This window comes from Bombus terrestris, chromosome 12 (genome assembly GCF_910591885.1).
Source record: "Bombus terrestris chromosome 12, iyBomTerr1.2, whole genome shotgun sequence".
Lineage (NCBI taxonomy): Eukaryota > Metazoa > Arthropoda > Insecta > Hymenoptera > Apidae > Bombus > Bombus terrestris.
Genome location: NC_063280.1, coordinates 4,120,193 through 4,141,159, shown reverse-complemented (window position 1 = coordinate 4,141,159; position 20,967 = coordinate 4,120,193). Strand labels below are relative to the sequence as shown.

At 43.8% G+C, this 20,967-nt stretch overlaps 1 protein-coding gene across 5 annotated transcripts in view; it reads right to left on the bottom strand.

The window, feature by feature from the left end:
• The window catches only part of LOC100642293 (DNA N6-methyl adenine demethylase), a 143,637-nt gene extending 123,059 nt beyond the window's left edge, over positions 1-20,578 (bottom strand). Inside the window, exons 1-3 of one of the 5 annotated variants that reach the window (XM_012314603.3) lie at positions 20,481-20,569; positions 19,220-20,135; positions 2,370-5,100 (exon numbers count right to left, since the gene is read on the bottom strand). In XM_012314603.3, coding sequence (XP_012169993.1) covers positions 2,370-3,491 — 1,122 coding nt within the window. In that variant the 5' untranslated portion in view covers positions 3,492-5,100; positions 19,220-20,135; positions 20,481-20,569. The other 4 variants (XM_012314604.3, XM_012314602.3, XM_020865749.2 and 1 more) reach the window with 4 other exon arrangements.
• Between the last annotated feature and the right edge of the window lie 389 nt (positions 20,579-20,967).

The following is a 20,967-nucleotide window of genomic DNA, read 5'->3' as shown; positions in this document are numbered from 1 at the left end:
TTTTCACGTGATTAGTATGAGAAAACTTTGCTTGTCGAGGAACGAATCGATTCGTTTTAATTGTTAGGCGAGCATGTTTTATCGTGACGAGAAGAGAGAGAAAAAGAGAGAGAGAGAGATGAAAGCAAAGGAGAGAAAGGAGAAAGAGAGAAGTAGCGCTAGGCCGTATCGGCAGCAAACAACACGTTTGTTTCTGAACGAGTCTGAGTTCGATACGCGATTATTATGACCCGCGACGAGCCTTGAACTTGCCCTACGATAAGCGGAGCTGCTTACGAGACGGCGACGCCGCGCGGCTGTTTGTTGCACACCGCTCTGTACACGCTTGCCCGCGACTTTGCCATTAAATTGACTCGCGTCGGAGTACAATGACCTCATGCATTCGAGTTTTCAAAACGAACTCTCCACGTCTACTCGTGGCTCGTTCTCGCTTTCGATGCCATTATCCTATCGAATCGAATCGTTCTCAAGCGTACTCTTTTTTCGATAAAGGTTAAACCTGGGTTTCGAAATTTGTTTGGAGTTTGTTTTATTTTTCGATGACTATCTTATCGAATTGAAGCAATTAAAGATATTTTAAATATCTGCTATCGTATGGATTTTGTAGAGGGATTGAAAACGTTCACTATTTTGATAATCGTTTGTCTACATGTTTGAGAAATTTCATTGCTTCGTTAATATAATTTTAATAATTGCTCGATGATTACTTAGTAGTACTTCTGGGAAATTTTTATTGCAGATGTTTCGATAAAATTTAAATGAGTTTGAGAATATTTAACTCGGTCTCTTGCGAAATGAATTGCGATTGCAAATAAATTGCGACCGTGTTCTTACGGCGAAGAATGCAATTTTCCGTTCTAATCGGAATCGGTAGTCGAGGAGCAGTACATTCGGTATAATCAACTTGCGGCAAGTTATTGGTAAATCGATGTTGTTAGAATGGCATGTGATTTTCTGTTGTATCAACGTGAACGTCACAGTCTCCTTCTTTTTTTAATAATTTTCATATGTGTAGCTCCTTGGTATCAAACAATTGAACCGTAGCATTGCAAATGCATAATTGACGATAACCTCCACTTGCAGCGCAACGTCTCTGATAAATAAAAGGAAGTAAATCATTCCCGTTGTTTCAACAAAAAATCGCGAGAAAAGCTTCTTCCTATTTTAAGAATCTAAACTGATCAGTCTCCTTTTTTAAACATTTGTTCCATGTTAACAAAAACTAACATTGTCTTTCAAACATCTAAATTGATCAATCTCTCCTTTTAAACATTTAATAAAAATACTTGTTCGACATTATAGAGTCACCAGCTCTCGATAATATTCCTTCTGATTTAAAAATTCACTCAAGTTTAATAAAAATTCATAAAGCGCAACAATTTCTTGGGAATAAAAACCAGGAGAGAGAAAATATAGGAGAACAAATTTTACAACGCTCGTTTTTGAACACAGTTCGAATCCGTCGCTAGGAAAAGCAACTGAACAGCCGAACAGCCAGCCAGCCAGCCAGCCAACGAGCCAGTCAACCCACCAACCCCCTATTCAATGTCGTTACAATAATAAACCACCTCGGTTATCTGTATTTCTGTATTTCCCTCTGGGATTCTCGGCACATTCAGGCATCGGGGCCAAGTTCAGCCTCTATCTATATATACACGGAGCGTTCTATAACGCGGCTGTATGCCAGTGTTTATCCTATCCTGGCATCCGTGCGCCACCCCTTTCTCCCAGCGGGCGCCGCGTGCACCTGGATTTTCACGAATTTCAAGGGAAACATGGGCCGACAACCAACCCCACCCTTCGAACGATGTCGCGTGCCGACCACCTTCATTTTCGCGCTCGTTTCATCGCCCCTTCGATCCGCTCGTTCTCGCGGAATTACTCCAGTTACGCGGGCGCGAACGCGTGCGGCGCAACAGGATTCCTCTTCCAGCGAAAGTGAATCCAGTCAGAGCGAATTTGTAACTTGTCGAGTGTTTTACGCGCCGATGTGTTTTTTTAAAGGGGAGAAGTCTTCAGTAAAGAAATGATTACAAACGATCTATGATTTAGGGACTGTTTAATAAATTACGAAAGACCCGTTTAAAGAAATATCACGTTTCGATCGTTTCAACGTGCTTCAATCAGAAAAGTATACTTTGATAATTAAAATAGTAAATGTTGGTAACTAATATCTGCTCTATATAAGGCTGTTGATTGTTCTACGTATATTCCATTCTAATTAGATTAAGTTTAAATTCACTTTGGGTGCCGAACGATCTTCGCATATCGCTAATCACGAAAGGATTTCGCATATAGCATCGATAAGTGATCGTGAAAATTCCAAGCTTCGTCGATGAAAACGAAATTGATTGATAAAACATACTAACCTTTTTCTCGGTGAGTTTCTCGCACCGCCTCATTTTGCAGATCTGATGGCTCTTGTCGTTGCGGCATGGCGCGCAATCTCCGCAATTGTCCTTGCGTTGACATCCGATGCACTCGCCGCACCTCTTGCGTTTCTTCTTAGCCGGTTTGTCGCTGAGTCCGCCGTCACCGTCGGCGTCAGCCATGCCGCCACCAAGGTGATGGGCCCCTCTGTTCGCAGTGGATGAAACCGCGGCTACTTGCCCGGAACTCTCGACATTTCCGGCGCCAGCGCTGTCTTCGGACTCCATCGAGCCGGCTCGCATTTTTCTACGCTCTTTTTTCCTGCCGTCGATGCCGATCGGCCTGGATGTAGGTGACGAGTCAAGCACCGTGGACATCGGGTTCTGGAAATTGGCGTGATGCAACTGAGGATACTCTGGCTTCACCACGGTCAACACCGTGTGATGAGGATGTCCAGGAGGCGGAGGCGGGAACGCCTGCACCGGACTGGAACCCAGCAACTGAATGTGCCTTTCGTCGAGTAGCTGCTGTTGAAGCGCCGGCACCTCTCTAGCTTGAACGGGAGCCGGTACCAAAGGATAACCGACGCTGCCTCTATGCGGATGCGGGGCTGGGAGCGGCGTGCCGAGCGTGTGGAAGCTAGGCAGGCCGACCGCCGACGTGACAGGTGGAGAGTGCGATATCGAGGCTGGCGACAATGGCGTGAGCGCGGTTAATTGAGGCTCTGCCTCGCTAGGAGCCGTAAATTGACTCGCGAAGCTGGGCAGACCTTCGGCGGCTGGCGCGGCGGTCGGCGCACCGCCACCAACGGCATTCTTCGACTCCCATGGCCTGTACTGGCTGGCGAGAACCACCTCACCCCGTGAATCGATCAAGCGACCCGTCAGTCCCTCGTAGTAGTCCCAGGAGGATGTCAGACCGAGTCCAACGTCCTGGGAGTGAAGGGTAGTCAGTGTTGTCGAGCTGTCCATCGCGTTGTCCCCGGCGAAGCTGCTGAATGGCGGCAGGTGACGCGCCGGATCACCTGGACCGACCGAGCTCGGCGAGGTCGCGACCGCCGCCGGAGGGCTTCCTGTTACCCTCTCGGTGGCGACGACCTCCTTCGTTACCTCGGCGCTCATCTTCCCCGCCACGTCATCTCGACGTGAACCCCCTGCACGCAGGAGGTCGTGTTACTTTTCTGCTTCCGAGAATACTATGTTTTTGACACTGGTCCGGGACGAAATCAACGACAGCACGAAAGAATATACGGTGCGTATGCGGCTGTATACGCACACGAATTTCCAATCTTTCGATCTTGTTTCCTCTATCGGGTGATTTTATAGACGTTCGTTTTTCCACGATCGTGACTGGACGCTCGTTATCGGGATTATCCGCTTTGCTCGACGCGTGCTCGGGACTCGTTTCCACAGCACCGTGACATCTGGGAGAACGGGTCGAATATTCTTTCTCTATCGATGCCTTTCCGTGCCTCAAACCTTCCGTTGGTCGATACTGAAACGCGGGTTTCTCCTAACGATTCTTCTGGTGTGTTTTCTCTGCTGGTGTTGCCTTTCTTTCTAGCTTCGTACCTTTGCGTTGTCTCGGTGTATGTGTTTCTTTTTCGTGTGTATCGGTTTGTATCGATGTGTATCAGCGTGTATGTGTGACTTTCCTGAATTTCTTCCTCTTGCCTCTCGTTTAGAGCTTTTCTTCGTTCCTCTTTCGCGTTCACTCTTGTCGTTATTCTCACTTGCTCTCGTTCTCTCGTTCGTACGTACGCTCTCGCTCTCTCTCTCGCTCTCTATAACTCTATTTCTGTCGTTTGTACTCAACAGGTTTAGGCTACGAACTGAAGTAGATCGGTTTCTCTGGGAGTAATTATATGCGAGTCCCCTTTTCCGGATATATAGGGCGGCCTGCGTTCTCTCCGTCTGTCTTTCGCTTTGGATGGGACTCTTCTTCTTTCCTTAATTAGATATTCTCATACGCGCTCTTTAAGAGTAGGTGCATCTGTTTTACTTTTTTCTCCTTTTTTCTTTTTTTTTTTTGTTTTTTTAAAAAAAAGAACGTCTACCCTTACTTTTAGTTTGCCTATCACGTAAAATTTGTTTATTATAAGCTTAGAAAACTTTGTCGGTCAGATTTTTTCATTTACTTATTTCGTATGCTTCTGTCTTGCGCTTTTTTTTCTTCTTCTAATTAAATCTGTTCGCGAAGAGATCGCCGCTCGTCTAGCTGGTTAGTGAGTATATCGTTAGCTCGCTGAGTGATTAGTAGAAAAAAAGAAATGGTAGATTCTTTGGTTTACGGTTTTTACTTCTTCTTTCTTCTTTTTTACCTTTTGTTTCGTTTGTCTTTTTTTTTTTTAAATCTGCTCTTAAACGTACAACAATCGTGTTAAACGCGTTTCTCCGTTTTTTTTGCTTTCTTACTCTGTTTCCTTTCCTTTTTCGTTTTTTTTTCTTTCGTTTCGTCTTTCGTTTTGGCACTGGCGGACTTTTTTTTATTTTTTCTTTTTTTTATTTCAGATATACTTTGTACACTAATTAGATACTATACCTCTTAATGCTTTGTCTTCTTCTGAACTTAAGCTCTTGGAATATCTTTCTTCTTTCTTTTCGCTTTCTTCCTTTCTTTCTTTGTTTTACGTCGATATAAACACACTAATTACTTCTTTCGCGTTTCGTAAGAAAATAGAAATCACTTGAGGTTAATGTGGCTTGTTAGAAGGCGGTTGATTTGTACGATCTGCAACAGAAAGACACAACACGATATTAAAATCAGTCGTTTTACAACTAAATCTATAAGACAGTTAATATCTTTGTAATTCGTCTCTCATCCATATCTTCGCACAACGATCATTTTCACTTTACACACTCTTACGCTTTTCGGGACGAACATTTCAACATTCAGAAACAAAAAGAATATACAATGACTACAAAATGTACTTGCACGAATCCTTATTCTTTATCGAAATGTTATCTGATTAAGTTCTACTCATATATTTGGATCCAATTAGCTACATAGTATGTAAATGCTACAGTCAATACAATGATGAGATGCAAATACTTTCTGTAGCCATCGTAGTTATCTCTAGCCTCTTGAGAAATAAAAAGTTTTCACATCACACTCCCACACTTTCTATCATCATTTTCGTACACTTCAACGCCTCCAGAAAAGGAAAGAAAGAATTCTTATAACCTCTCATAAAGAATAAAAAAGGTTTCGATGAAAATAATCTTTTGCTACATCACTAAAGTTTCTCAAAAAAAAAAGAAACAAAAAAAAAAAGGAAAGAAGAAGAAAATATAAGAAAAGGAAAAGAAATTTGGCAGATGATCGAAATTCCTGACGAGTTACTTCGGAAAAAACGGAGCGTTTCGAGATAAAAACGCCCCGATGACGAGGCTCATTGAGTCCTCCCCCTTCTCCATGGTCACGTGAGGCGATCGTAAGCGAGAACGTGACACGCGACTACGTGGGAACGTGTCATAGACGTTACCATAACGTGACCATCGCTAAGCCAAGGTTACTATTACGTTCGGCGTGTCTGCACACCTACTCGCTCGCTTTGATACCCGCGAATGTTGTGCCCTAGTCCCCGGACGGTTCATTCAGCGTTGCTTAGACCGCTGATGGCTACGAGCTTTTCGCGTTCTACCATTCTTTGTTTTCATAAAAAATGTACAGTCACTCTGCATCATTGATCTTCGTAATGTGTATATTTTGTACTTGATTTAATACTGGAAATATAATATTCATATTTTGTATATTGTAGTATTGTTAATTCATGGATGGTTCAAGGTCCAATTCAAGGCGCAATTTAACATGGTAAACGAAATAGAGATTATTTTGAATGTTTAAGGTGGAAGAAATAGTATTGTATGTTAAAAGTATAGTTGTTATGTTACATATACTATTATATATTACATATACTATATATAATAGTTTGCAGAATAGAACGTGATGTTCTATGAAAGAGTCATACAGGTATTGTATTAAATGGAACCCCACAACTCCTAAACTTTGATATTCTACCACATTATTTAACCAATAAATATATCATCATATTGTATTTTATTTTATTCTATCGTTGACCCACCGTCAACTTACCCTGTTTCAAGAAATTAATCACCCTAAAATGTTTAGTTTGTACTATCATCGAAGTACATTTACTATACCATCTAACCTTTGATTCTACGCTTCCTTTCTTGTACAATCTACCCTTGTTTACTTCAATATTCGATCGATAAATATCGAATAACATGAAACTAACGTACAATAAATTAATACGCGCATTATTAAGAAAACAATCAAGAATAAAAGGAACTCTTCTACAGAATTCAACGAGCGAGCGATTCGCAAGCGGTTCCAAGCCATCGTCAAAAAGCGGTGCGATGTTGGTCCTCTGTGAGATATCGACCGCCATTTAACCCTTCTCTGTCCTTCTAACAACCTCTCCCTATCTTTCTCTCTCTCTTTCTCCCTTTCTCTGTCTCTTATTCGCAGTGCATAGAGTAAGTACACATCCACACGATGAGCAATGCTACGCTTCTATACGTATGTTCATGTGTGTGTGTGTGTATATGTGAATGTGTACGTGTGCTGTTGGCGCGCGCACGCCAGCCAGCTTTTGCACGGCTGGTGGATGCACATAATGGCCGGTACATAGAGAGAGCAATAGCTCTGTCGCTATCTCGCGGCCGGTTCTCCATCGCTCCGCGCCACTCTCGCTGCAAAACTCTCTCTAATAGCTTTACAGCTGTGGCCGACGGAGCTTTCGCTATCGTTGGAAACTTGCACTGTCGTTCGACGCGCACTTTCGCTTGCTGTGAATTAAAACGCGAGTCACGTTGCCTCTTCGTTCGAACTTGCGCGCGAATGCTGTTCGTCCCTTCTTCTATTCTTCGAGTATATTTCATTTGAGATTGTTTGAGAATTGTTTCATTCGATTGTGTTCAATTTAAAATCGTTTAAGAACCGTTTTAACGGTGAAACGTGTTGAAAGAATTGTACGAGCTGAAAGTGGCCTTTACAAGGATTTTGTTTGCGTTTGAAACGCTCACTTCTGGCTTTAACACGTCTTGCGTTTCATGGTTTCGACTTTTTCAGACAGATTATCGATGTTTAGAAGCATATAGAATAACCAACGGTATGTGCTACTGCTCGCAATTATTCGTATTCGTGTTACACAAAGCATGTACAATTCCTAGCCAATGGTGTAATTAAAATAGAATTTATTAATCTAATAAAGAATCGTGCGTGTCAATCGAGGACCTTTATTTTGTTTTTGTAATAGAAAGCGAATTTAGTTTTCTGGATGGCACGACATTTTCGGGTTTCAACGTTGATATTTCCCATTATTTATACGAACGTAAGAATTTAATTCATATTTCATAATGAAAAATAAAAAAGCTTTTATACACCAGAAAGTATTTTAATTAAAATTAATTAAGCTTCGTATTAGAATTGAGATTCCAACAAGATTGCAACAATACTTGCAGCAATTTTTTCAGAATATTTTTCTAAGGAAACACAGCATAGGTACAAACAAAATTTTCGGAAGATATAGTTATACAAATAAGATCGACGAGACTAAAATTTTCAAGACACACTACATCCTGCGCATACCACGCTGCGTCGACACGTGACATGGGACAAAGACAAATTCGGCCAGTTGGGTCGAATTAACGAAGAATCGAACAGTTCCACGAATTTCCTTGAACGAACCGCTGTGCATCAGAAATAACGACATTTGAGCGAACAGCTCGCTGCCAGGAATTCTTCGTTCCAGCACGAGACTACGATCCACTGGGTGTCACCTATTAGCACATCTTTCAGAAAAACACCAGTGTCTTCAAACATCAGTGCACTTTTCGAAAAAGAATTTCATCAAATAAAAAAAATAAAAAATAAAAAAAGAAAGAACGCAAATTGAACCGCAGGGAAATAAATTCCTAAAATAAATTCCAAGGATAAATTCTTCGCAAATTCCTGCAATAAATTGTCTACAAAGATACTAAAAGAATTCCACTTTTATTTCAGTTTAAATTTCCAACAATTCAAAATTCACGGTTCATTAAGAAATCCAAGTCGCGATATTTTAGTTTTGTGTGGAAACACCTGCACGAAGGATCAGCACGCAGACCACAGGAGATTGAACTCTTCTCTAACTGTCCATAAATCTAATCTACACTGAATACCGCGAACTTTAGTCTTTAAAGGTCGCGAAACTCGCCGCGCTGATAGCACGGCCGCGGAGAACGTCTGCGTTCCCTGTCTGTACGCGAAAGAAACATTAGTTCGAGAAAAGAAGTTCGAAAGAAACCGGTGAATTCATGACACGGGTATACGTTCGGCCTGCTCGAATATAAATTGCTGCAGTCGCTTGAAAATCGATTCGGCTGCTATCGGCGTCCGACTTGACGCAAAACTTTCCCGCTTCCTCGAGATGTTTTATCGTTTCTCAGACTCCTTCGGCCACGGGATCGGTATAAATTAAAGCTATCTCTCGAATGGATTTCGATTTCCTTTGAAAATGGACCGATGTGTACATATAGGTAAGCACGTGCGTGTCTGTATTTGTACGTTTGGGAAGAGAGGCGAGTTTCAAGATACGTAATTAGAATTTATGGGTTTGTTTTTAGGTGGAAATATTGGAGTGAGCGATGCAAGATACGCGGAGCAATGACATTTAGAAGGAATTATGGGCTTGTAATGAGTAATTTGTAAGCGTAACTTGAATCATCGAAAATGACCACAAAACTTACAGTCAAAAGATTTTCAGAACATAAGCCACAGTTACTCCAATTTGTAGAAACCTGTCTATATAGACTTTACCAGTTTTATCAAAATGTAGGTGTATTTTGCGCTTGTCTGTATTATGCCGTAAAAATTCCAACAACATAATCTTTTGAATTCACTGCCACATCGAACACAAAACTACAAATTTCATTGCAGTCTTTATACCTTAATTTCCCTTGAAGAATCTTATTATAGAATTTAGAGAACTAATTATAATAAAATCAACAACGTAATTTATACGTTCCTACATAGATGTATCGTAGTATCGTAAGAAAAAGCCTGATTAGAGATCGACCAAAACAGTGTCGTCTGGCCTTTAGTTGTTAGTTTACATAGGGAAAAAAGCCTATGTGACTAAAATCACCTAGTTCTTGCGGAGCGTTAACAGGATGAGATTAAAGAGAGGAAAAAATAACGCTAATGGAGAGGGACGATTTGAATTCAAAGAGTGTTGATCGAGAAGTGTTGAACGTCGATCGAGAAGTGAGAACGTTGATCGAGAGGTCGAAGAGTAGAGTTGTTAGCGTTGTCATGTTGCGAGAGTTGCTAGCGTTGTTGAGAGATTGAGTTGTTAGCGTTGTGGAGTTGCGTGAATTACTAACGTAGCTGAGAGATTGAGTTGTTAGCGTTGTCGAGTTGCGAGAGTGGTGGTCGAAGTAAAGTACGATTGTTACATTTAGTTCAAATTAAACAACCATCGTTTTCTGTCTAATTAATATCCGTATAATTTATCTATTGTAAATAAATTATAAATAGTATCAGGAAAAATTTATACCTAAATTTCCACGATACTACAGTATTCGTGTAAGCTACAAATAAACCTCCAACCGGATCTCAGATAATCAATAAAGAAAGACGCAAGTTGCTACAAAAATCCCAAATTACTATAGATTCAAGAATTACCATAAATTTCGAGGCGGAACGAGGACTAATTGTCGGAAAATAAGATGTGAGAGTGCAAGAACGGATCTATGAGTACGCATAGCGGAAGGGGCGTCGCGACGCCGGAAGACGAGACGAAATTTCGAAAAGCTACGTCGTGGCCGTGAAAAGAAGCAGGAAGAGGGGACGCAGCTGGCGCCTGGTCGCGTTGTTGCACTCTCGTCGAATCGACCGTGTACGAGAGGGCCCTGACTGCTTTGTGTGCGTACGAGTTGCGCGCAGAAAAATTCAATAGCGCGCGCGCTGGTCGCGCTAGCGTGCGTAGCGACACCGAACGATATATCCCGTCGTCGGCACGCAGGAGCGCGGCTTCCCAGAAGCGCAACGCGCCGCGGACCAGCTGGCCAACAGAAAGAGAGATCGGAGATTCCGCGCGCTTGGAATTAATATTAGACGGCGACGAGTGCGCGCCATCGAAAAAACCGAGCTAACGAAACCTGTGCTACGAGGCGACCCGGACCTTTGTGCGCGCGGAATATTCTACAGCCGCATACGAACACACGTTGATGAAAATTAAAAACAATTGTGGCAAGAGACGTTGAATAATTATCGTATAAATTTCAATTGTCAAATGTTTTGAGTTTTAGAAATATGGTGTTGAAAAGTGGTTTCATTTGGTGTAATTAAGCAGAGAGAGAGAGAGAGAGAGAGAAAGACTGCAGGAGATATTCTTAGGATGAAATTTACACGCATCGTCGAAAACAAATTGATCAGAGAATAATGCAAATAACTTGATCCTTGAGAAATTAAATGTTAATTATGTATATAATTATTCAAGTACTTAAAATTGAAAAACTTTTAAAAAATGATGTTATATAATAAGTTTGCCTTTTGAGTGGCGAATAATGATTGAATTAGTATGAGGTGAAAATTTGTCCATCTGCATGTACAAGACTGATAATTCGCCAGAAAGAATCTGAACTTCTCGTGTATAAGAAGTAACTCGTACTGATAAAACTCGTATCTTCTTAAACTTCTTTGTAAAAACCAATATTGTTTTAGGTATTAAACATTAAAAAATTCTATTAAAAAACCAATCTCGTTATGTGATTTTAACGAGGGAACTTTCATTCCTTGTATGATTTGCGAACTAATTTTTCTTTAAATTGTAGACACGTGTCGGTAGACGCTACCCTTTCGATATATTTTATCTTGAAAAATCAATCCTCTTAAGTATGTATATCTCATCGAGGCGCAAGCTGCATCGCACCCTGTACATCGAGCGAAGGATAATTGTCAACGACACGTTCGTGCGTATATCGTCGTTCGACCGTAGCGTGCTCCTTTCTTCCTTTTTTTTTTTTTTTTATTTTTATTTTTACAAGAAACGACGCCGCGGAATTCTGCGCGTCTCGTTTCGTTATTATCGTGTACCCGTATCGAGCAGTTACGGCTGGCTCGAACTCCTTTGTTCCACTCGGCCACGGCGTCGCGCCGCGTTATCGTGACGCGGGCGAATTTCGCCTCGACGATTTTGCACGCGGCCGCACGGCACGCATGGAATTGTCGATTCGTCGCAGACTTTGCTCCTTCCTACTGATACGGCGATGCTTGGAAAAACAGAAAATTTCAGCTAAAGAGCAAGTTACAGTAACAAAATTTCGAATTAACTATTTGCTTCAGATAGAAGTTACGTGTTCCTTCCTTTTTTTCTACGTAACTATTTAAAAAAAAAGTATCTTGTAATTTGAGAAATATATCATTTGAGTTAAATCAAAATTGTTACTTGAAGCTCTGAAAATTTTCGGAATATTCTTAGAGAAAATTATGAATCGTTGATTCATTTTAATTATATGTTTCCTCCTTTTTTAAAAAGGATTAGTGCAACCGGTTTTTACCCAGGCTCAGTGTAAGCAGTTATGCAACCGTTCGAAAGAAAAGTTTAGGAAAAGAAAAAATAGGTATTTTAAACGTTCTTGTAAACATTGTGCACTCCAAAACCAAGTTTCAAATGATGCACAGACGAAAACCAGTAAAGAGGCACTCGAGGCGTTTATACATACATATGCTGATTGATATATATGCTTGAGAGAATCACAGTTTAGGCAATCTTATCGCTCACGGAGGTGTTCGATAGTTCAAAAGTCCCGACAAGTTATATAACTCAGATATCGCGTGTCAAACGGTGTAGTGTTCGATATAACAGTTCCTGTATCATTAACATGCTCTAAACAATCATAATTTTACACGGAAATTATCAATATCAACTTGACATTGTAGCTCACAAACTTCAACCACGACCTTCAATTAAACTGACTGTAGTTTTAATTTCGCACAAAGGCGTAGGTATTATATGTCAGGATAATTCTCACTTCAAAAATTAGAATATCATTTACGAATCTGTAAACCACTTACAAATTGTACTCCAAGAACTTTTAATACAAATGATCAACAATTTGAACATTTTTCTTACTGAAGCTGTTCGTGACATTTTCTCTTATCCTTTATTAAACAAAAATAAATTCAACTAACAATTTGTATACATACTATCAATGGAGAAATGAATATTTATCATTTCTCTTATCTATTTCTCACCAAAGTAGAATAAAACTTTAACTATTATTAACATACAAACTGGTAGACGAAATTCCGCACCGACAAAATCCAAATATATCAACGAGAAGAATATCCTAAGAATTAGAAATTCATTAACCTGAAGATATGTAGAGCAAAATTAAAGTCAACGCAAGAAACTGTCAACCAAAATTCTACAACTCTTCCTGATACGCAAATTACAAAGAAATCATCTTTCAGCAAAAACCATGGAAAGACAGAAAGAACCACTTTAGGAACGAGAAATTCATAAACGACAAGGCCTGTAACGAGATGCCAAAGCGACTCCAGTGGCATACCAAAAATTAAATAAAACTCTATAACTTCTCCTAATATAGACACAAGCCACCAGAAAAGATTCTATTCTCGCAAATACTAAAAAAACCAACGAAAAATTCATTAACAAGTAGAACTGAAATGCAATCTACCCTATGGTCGAGGAGCAGGAAGCAAGAGCAGTAGGTGAACCGGTGGGAAATCGGCGAGAGTGTCAGCGGGGGTTCATAATTATTATTCGGGCCCGGTTCCGCTTATCTCCGTTTCCGCAGGCGTAAATCCACAGCGATAAGCTCGGTTTTTCACGAGACTCGGCGTACGTCGCGCGCTAATTCCGGCATTACGGCGACGAGGAACAAAAATGGCGGTGCGCCTCGGTCGCCCGCTGGCGCGCGCGCGCTCATGTCACGTCCCCCGTCCCCGCTAGAGGCCGAAAAAAGGAAAGGCGAAGAAGAAAAAAAGACGAACTCTCCTCTCTCGCGGCGGCCCCAAGCAAAAAAGCTCCGGGTATACTTTCGCCGACCTCGTGGTGGCGAGCGCGCGCACCCGCGCCCGCTCGACTCTCGCGACAAAGGCTGCTTGATTCAAGGTCCCACGCACACGCACACGTCGCTGGATCCATACACACGAGCTCACGAATGCACGCGTTCGTCCGAGCGCATGCTGCCAGCGGCGTGGCCAGCTAATATGGTGCCCCACGAAAATACGGGTACGGCACAGCCCTCCTCAGTTCGAATCTCCTATCTAACATTTTTTCATTTTTCGAGATACGTTGAAACGTTTGACGTTCCTCGTGTTGTTTTATATTTCGAGATTTTGGAGCATGTTGATGCACATATGAGCTGAAGGTCATAAGGACGTAAATCAGTTCACCGCTATTTTGTGAAACGAAATGCTGTTTTATGTTTATCGACTTTGAGATTAAGAAGGGCATACCGCGACACAAAATAAAATTACTTGTCGGCTGCTGTGAAAGAACGTACAAGTGATTTGGCTAAATATTGAGTTGGACGTACTTATACGTACGAGAGGAAACTAGGAGAGATTGGAGGAATCGATGAAGGCGTAAGGAGTTTGATAAATAGTTTAGTGGTATTTGGATGTAGAAGGAAATTGAGAAGTTGGAAGAATTGATGGAGCTGTGAATTTGTAGATTGATGGAGTAGGAGGTGATTGGTAGGATAGGGAATGGGACAGGAGAGAAGGTATGTTGATACAATTGGAACATTACGAAATAGAAAAATTAAGAGCTAATGAAAGTGAACGATGAAGCAAGCAGAAAATGCTTCAAATTTGAACAAAGTATCAAAATTATAAAGACGACGCTATTATAGAAGACGGCAGTACTTTGTAAAAGTCCAACGCCTGTCGCCTATTAGGATCGTGAATTTGAAAATAGACGTGAATGCAAAACCATGAACTACAGAATCGACAAACTTAAAAGATGACGGTGGTCTCAACAGATTTAAGCAAAACACAATCTACAAGAGATTTACAGCATCAGGGCGAAGCGTGAATCGAGGATCCGAGCGAAGCATTAACTTTACACGAGCTATCGATAAGATTCGCGTGTCGAGATCGAACTTGGAGGAAGTTTATCTGGATTGGAGGAACGATAAGTATTGGCCCGATGTCTGGGCCAAGCACGCTCTCGTGAGTGTCAAGCACGAAACGAATAAAATTCGAAGAGAAGTATTTCGGAGCACGGTTTCCAATATGGTGAAAGATAGCCTCGTGCATAGAGAAGAAAACGAACCAGCGAACGTCGAAAGAAAAGCCGTAGCTGAAGGTATCATAAAACGGTATTTACTCCCGTATTAAGTAGCAATAAATAGCGAAGAAAGAAGCCGTGATAACTGACGTCATCCACTTACTCAAGTCATAACAATACTGTTTTTGTAGCGGCGATTACTAGCATCGTCGAAGAATATATAACTTATTCATCCGCTGAAAGCTACGGCCTCGCATACTACGCCATTGATAACCTCTCTTCGATGCCAGTGCATTCGTTGTACGAAGCACACCGTAGCTCAACATTCGTACGTAAGTACCACGATTATCGATTCGCCGACAACAGAAACGTTCCACCCTGGATCCGATTTCAACTTCTTCCTCTCGACCGACCCGTTTACCCTAAGCCACCCATTTTTCAGTTCTCTAAATCCCTGGGTGTCACTTTCTTTGTCGCGAGTTACACGTTTGATAAAAAGGCTAGAAATCGATCAAGAGAAAGAGAAAATGGAATAAAAACGCTGCAAAACGATCATAGACGTGGACGTTGTTCCCAGGAACGACCGGGTCACTTGTTGCTGGCGTGCACCGGCGTCGAAATCGCTCGGACGGGACGCGGGGATGGGCATTGGTCAAGCGACGCTTTTACGGCACTGCGTACGGTGTTCGACGGCGGACGAACGCGCTCGAGTGCGCATTGATTCGCGCGAGTGCGCGCGGCTCTGTGTGCTGGAACACGTACGCGTAACACGCGCGTATATTCGCCGTATGCACGTTGGTTTGGCCGTCGTAAAACGGACCACAGCTGGTGTTGTACCGTGCACGAACGTCCACGCAGACCACGGCCGCGCGATACGTATGCACACTGCACATGCACGCACGTGCGCGCGTAAGAGCACAAGGAGTGCGCATGCGCTCGTGCACTTTCACGATATGTACCGCAAACATACGTCGTGACGACGTAACATGCGGTACACCGGCGTACACCGAGCATACATACGGAGCGAAACGGTAGAACGGGTAAGAACCGGGGCGAAACGAAATAGAAAAGAACGCTAGAGAAACACGAGGTAATAAGAACGGCTATATGTAATGTCTATGCTGAGGACGTTGTTGAAGACGTTACGTATATGTTTGAAAAACGACAGCAGTGGCATTCTCGTGCAAAGAGGTGCGTAACGGTCCGACTAGGTGGAGAAGAGTGGTGGGGGTAAGGGGGGCGGGCACACTGTTAAACCCACCCACACAAGCACATGATATCGGAAATGATATAAAATTGCGTCGAGCGCGCCGCTGATATTTAAATTGGTTCGCTAAACCACGGATTAATGCGCACAACGACGTCCGACAGCCCACGCAAAGAGCGGGCTTCGAAAAAGGGCGTACTACGAAAGGGAGAAAAAGGAACAAGAAACTATAACGTATACGCTCCGTTCTGGGCCGATCGGCGATCCTTCGAAAACAACGTTTCACCATCGATACCTGTTTCTACGTTGGACAGGTGTTCGCTTCGCGTCTATACTGCTTTGAGCACCGCATATGCATATGTATTTCGTTTCTTTATCAACGTCGTTCGATACTTCATGCAACTGCTTCGCCTTTTCCGTTGGTTTACTTTCGTTCTTTTTACTTCGTTCGATCGAGCTAGATCACGGAACGCGTAGTCACTGAAGACCGGTTATGATGGTTACGACGGTTACGAATGGGTCTAAAACACGCGATAATATGAAAATTTCACGCATAGTACGCGTAACTGTCCCGGCACGCGAACCACAACGTACAACGCACAATGCGTACAACGAGTGTACGGTCCGGTCGACTTGTTATCTCCGCAAATTTGTTACGGAACAGTCCGAATTTAGGCGCGAGAGCAACTATCGAACGATTCATGTAGGTCGTCCGTAAATAAGATTCACGATCAAAAAACGATTACGAGTACAAAATCAACTGAAAAAACTATGCTGAAAGTACTGAAACTGTTTCTTTATGCATGGCATCAATGTCAGAATATATGTTATATATGATAAATAACTGATAAAAATGTCCTCGTTTTGGAAAACAGCCACACGTGGCAACGACTATAAAAGTTGCAAAAAATGATAACAAGTCGCTGATATCGATAAATATTTAAATGATTGAAATTATAAAGAATACCTTTTTGCGAAATTTCTCTTCTTTCCTACCTGATAGATTACCCAAGTCACATAGCGATTCTAGTATTAACGCCTCGGCTAATAATATATTTATTGGAGCAAAGAAAAGAAAAATACACGACAAAAGTATTCTCTATTTCATACACGGAAAACAACTGCTCGCTTTTCGAACGGCCGCGCATCGACTTTCGCCTCGCGACTCTACCTACTCTGTATTCGCGCGTCCGACTTCATCGCGGTCTATTCGCGGCCAAGTTCATTCGCAACCCTTTCGAACAGTGCCGGCGCAAAAGGGGGCAAGAAAGCAGAAGAAAAATCGCCGAGGAAGAAGAAAGAAGAAAGACAGAAGGAAAAGGATGAAAAAAGTAACATGGAACAGGTAAAAGGGATACTGTGCGTGCCCTTAAATCTCTTGGCGCCCGTTGTTCTCGCGGTCCACGACGTTAGTTCCTTGTCCGTTCCGATCCGTTCCACCGTTCCGTGAAGCGAGTAGGCCGAAATTCGCCCCCTCCTACCACCTTCTCCGCCGTCGCCGCCGCCGCCACCCCCACCTCCCTGACCGCGGCTGTAGCGCGCGGCTCGCCAACACAAAAAAGGAGGAACACCCACAGGAAAGGGAACCGGAGGAAAAAAGGAAGGAGATAGGAATAGAGCGAGAGAGAAAGGGGAATTGATCGCATTCGCGACGGCGGAACAGAGAGAGCTTCTCCTTCGGATTACTTTGCATTCCTGTCGTTAGGAACGCGCCCGTTAATTTTCGATTTCGACCGATCGTTTCTTTAGATCCACGCGTTGTTGCAGAGAGATTGAGAAAGAAACGGATATGTTACTATTTGGACCGTTTACAATGGATGGAAATGAAAGGTTGCCCGATGGAAATTTATCTTTTCCCTGTCTAGCACGAGGACTACGATTCGACGTGGCCGTTAAAACGACCCTTAACGATCCCGAAGTCGATCGCGTGTGTACGCGTCGATTATTATCGCATAAACTACAAATTGCACGTTATTACCGGGCTGCGTTTTTCTCTGTACGTTACACACGTCTATAGATCAGGGTCAAATTGTTCGTGCTTGATCCTCGTGGTGTACTCAAGCCGTTGCCACACAATATCCCACTTCCGATACCACTGCTGGAGCCCGATAGCGGCCGTTGCCGATGAAAATTTTTGACACGGGATCACGATCGAAATTTCAACGAACTGTGTGTACCGCACCACGCGGTTTATTGCATAGACGAAATCTTGAAACACACGTTACATACAGTTACATATACAAGCACTATGTAAGTATAGCAAGGAACACGCGAGCAGTGACTGCAAGATTCGAACGTTAGAAAATCAATTATGTATCTGTTTCTTGTTTTCTCCCGTTTTCTTCACCACACCAGGCGAGCCGGCACCAAACTCTACACAATCGACGAACAGCACTCCGTGTGTAGTCGATAATGCTGTTTACCAAAGCGGCGTTTGTTCCCAGTCAGGCTAGGCTAGGTTCACGCGCAATCGAGGCGAAAAACAAAATAAAAGGATCTCTCTCTCTCTCACTCTTTCTTTCTCTATGTAACTTTACGTGTACGGTATAGGTCGTGATGCGCGCGGGTTTATATGGAAGAGAATGGTGTTTAAGAACCTGTTTCCCATACACTACGCGACGAACCGTCGGAGCCGAGCCTCGAAAAGACCGGGAATCTCGAAGGGATGCACTTTGGCCCGTCACCCGTCTGACGACGACACAACGTGTTTTTGCCTGACGCACCGCGCGAGACTCGTGAAACATTCACAGCACGATGCGTGCACGCCGTGCTCGAGGACACTACCGTGCATCGCCGCCGGCTAGCAGGAGGCGTTGACGGCAATGGTAGTGGTGGCAGCGGTGGTAGTGGTCTGGTGGTGGTGGTGGCGGTTGCGACGGTGGTGGTGGTGGTGGTGGTGCCGATGGTGATGGTGGTAGAGGTAGAGGTGGTGGTGGCGATGGTGGTGGTGGTGGCGGTGGCGATGGTGATGGTGGTGGTGGTGAGATTGTGAGATTGTGGTAGAGGTGGTGCCGATGCTGATGGCGGTGGTGATGATCGGCGGACTTAGCAAAAAGACCACGGCGACGGAAACGTGTCGCGGGTGAAAACTTCCGTATGATCGTTCACAAGGGAAAAGGGGATTTACATCGGGACACGCTTCGCTTTCGTTGATCCGTGTCGTTTGCGGACACTTGGTGTGTTCTCGGTGGCGTGTACGTTCAATTGGAACAGGTTCCCAATGTCAACAATAGCACAACGAACGACAACGAGAAAGACACAACGATAGAGGACGAATAACTAAACACATCGAAACACATCGTTCCCACCGAAACGGATTGGTATCGGGCGCATCGATAGATCCACGGAAACGTTAGCTTAGCTCGCGCACTTACCCTTCTCCTTCTCCTTCTCTTCGGTTTCTTCGGCTGGACGAGGTATTTCTCTCTTTGTTGCTCGACGGGCACACGCTCCAGCTCTGTCTTCCGCGCGACGATTCTCTTCCTCCGGCGCTCTCTCACTCTCTTTCTTGTGTTCTCTTTCTCTCTCCGTTCTCCTACTAGTCGACGAGTAGCAGCAGCAGCCGCTGCGCGAGCAAGGGAGAAAGGAGAGAAGCAGAGAGAGAGGGAGGGAGAGAGGGACAGAGGAGAGAAGGAAAGATAAAGAGGGAGAGCCGAACGAAAGCGAGAGTGGTCCTCCGTGCTCTCTCCCTCTTGCTGCACACTCCACCCGTCCGGTCGCCCTGTCGCCGTCGTTGCCTTTGCCGTTGTCGCTGTCGTAGCCGCGGCGGACCCACTACAGCCACTACCGTTGCCGTTCTAATGCCCTACCGGCGTTACATTCCAAATTTTTCTTCGATCGGTCGGCACTGCGATCGATCTCAGAGGCGCCAAAAACCAACGTTCATCCACAATCACCGATAATATCGACACGACAAGACGTAGGAACTCTGGTCGCGGAAACCGTTTAACACTGTCTCTGCCGTTCTCGTTCTTCCTGCTACCCGTGTCCCTATCCTGTCCCTTCGATTTGCTTTTACCACGAAATTTTGCTCCTTTTCCCCACTGTTTCTCCGTCTCGTATCACCGTACGTATACATATACTTCCCGATCACTTTGTTGTTCCTTCTTTTATCAACACACTAAACGATCGAAACGATGAACCACGAGCGGAACATACACGTGTTTTTACGAGAGCCATTCAAAGAAGAAACTTCTCCGTTTATTTGACCATAACAATAGTAACACCGTTCTTTTTCGTTCCTATTCCACTCCAGTCATACGAATCGTCGCGCGTCGATCGAGAAATCACCTAGAGCCGGCGTCGTCTTTTAATATTCCTGCTCCTACTCACGCACGCTCGCATACGCACATACAACCACGCACGCACACCTCGCGCGTTCCTCCCTTTCTCACTCTCTTTCCTTCCCTCTCTCTCTCTCTCTCTCTCTCTCTCTCTTTCTTTCTGTCTCATTCGTTCGTGCTTTCTTTCGTTTTCTCTCGCGCTCCCTCGTTCGTACACGTTCACGTTCGAAGCTTCATACTACGTGCACACTCCGTGTAATCCTGGCCGAATAATACCCAGAAACACACAACACACATTTACGAGACACAACGTCGGCCGGCTACTCTTGGACGACGTATCAAAACACTATACCTTTGGTTCGGCGGACTGCCCCGTGGTGAGTGTGCTCGCCGCGCGGTGACTGTATGCTCCAAGAGTATTCTTTGTCCGTTCGGAGTCGCAGCTGCCCGCGTTTCGGCCGTCGGTTGCGATTCGGGCCTGTTCGGCTATTCTCGGGTGTCATCCCGTTCGTCATGGCGGGAACCCAGGATATACCCAGGACCATCGGTGGAAAGGGAAAGGGAAAAGGGAAAGGGGAACTCGAGCGTACGTTCGTGCACCGCGTCTCTTATTCTCCCTCTCCTATTCTCTTTGCCGCTGTTGTATACGCGAGAAAAAGTAAACGAGACGGTAACGGAGAAAGAAAAAGAGAGCGAGCCAGAATAAGAGAGAGGGAAACGAGAGTGAGTTAGTTGACCGAATACAAGACGAAGCACGAAAGATTTCGATGCGTTTCTGGAGTGGGGGGTGATCAACGGGAGTGGCGGGGAGATAGAAGCACGCGCAAGCGCGATAGACC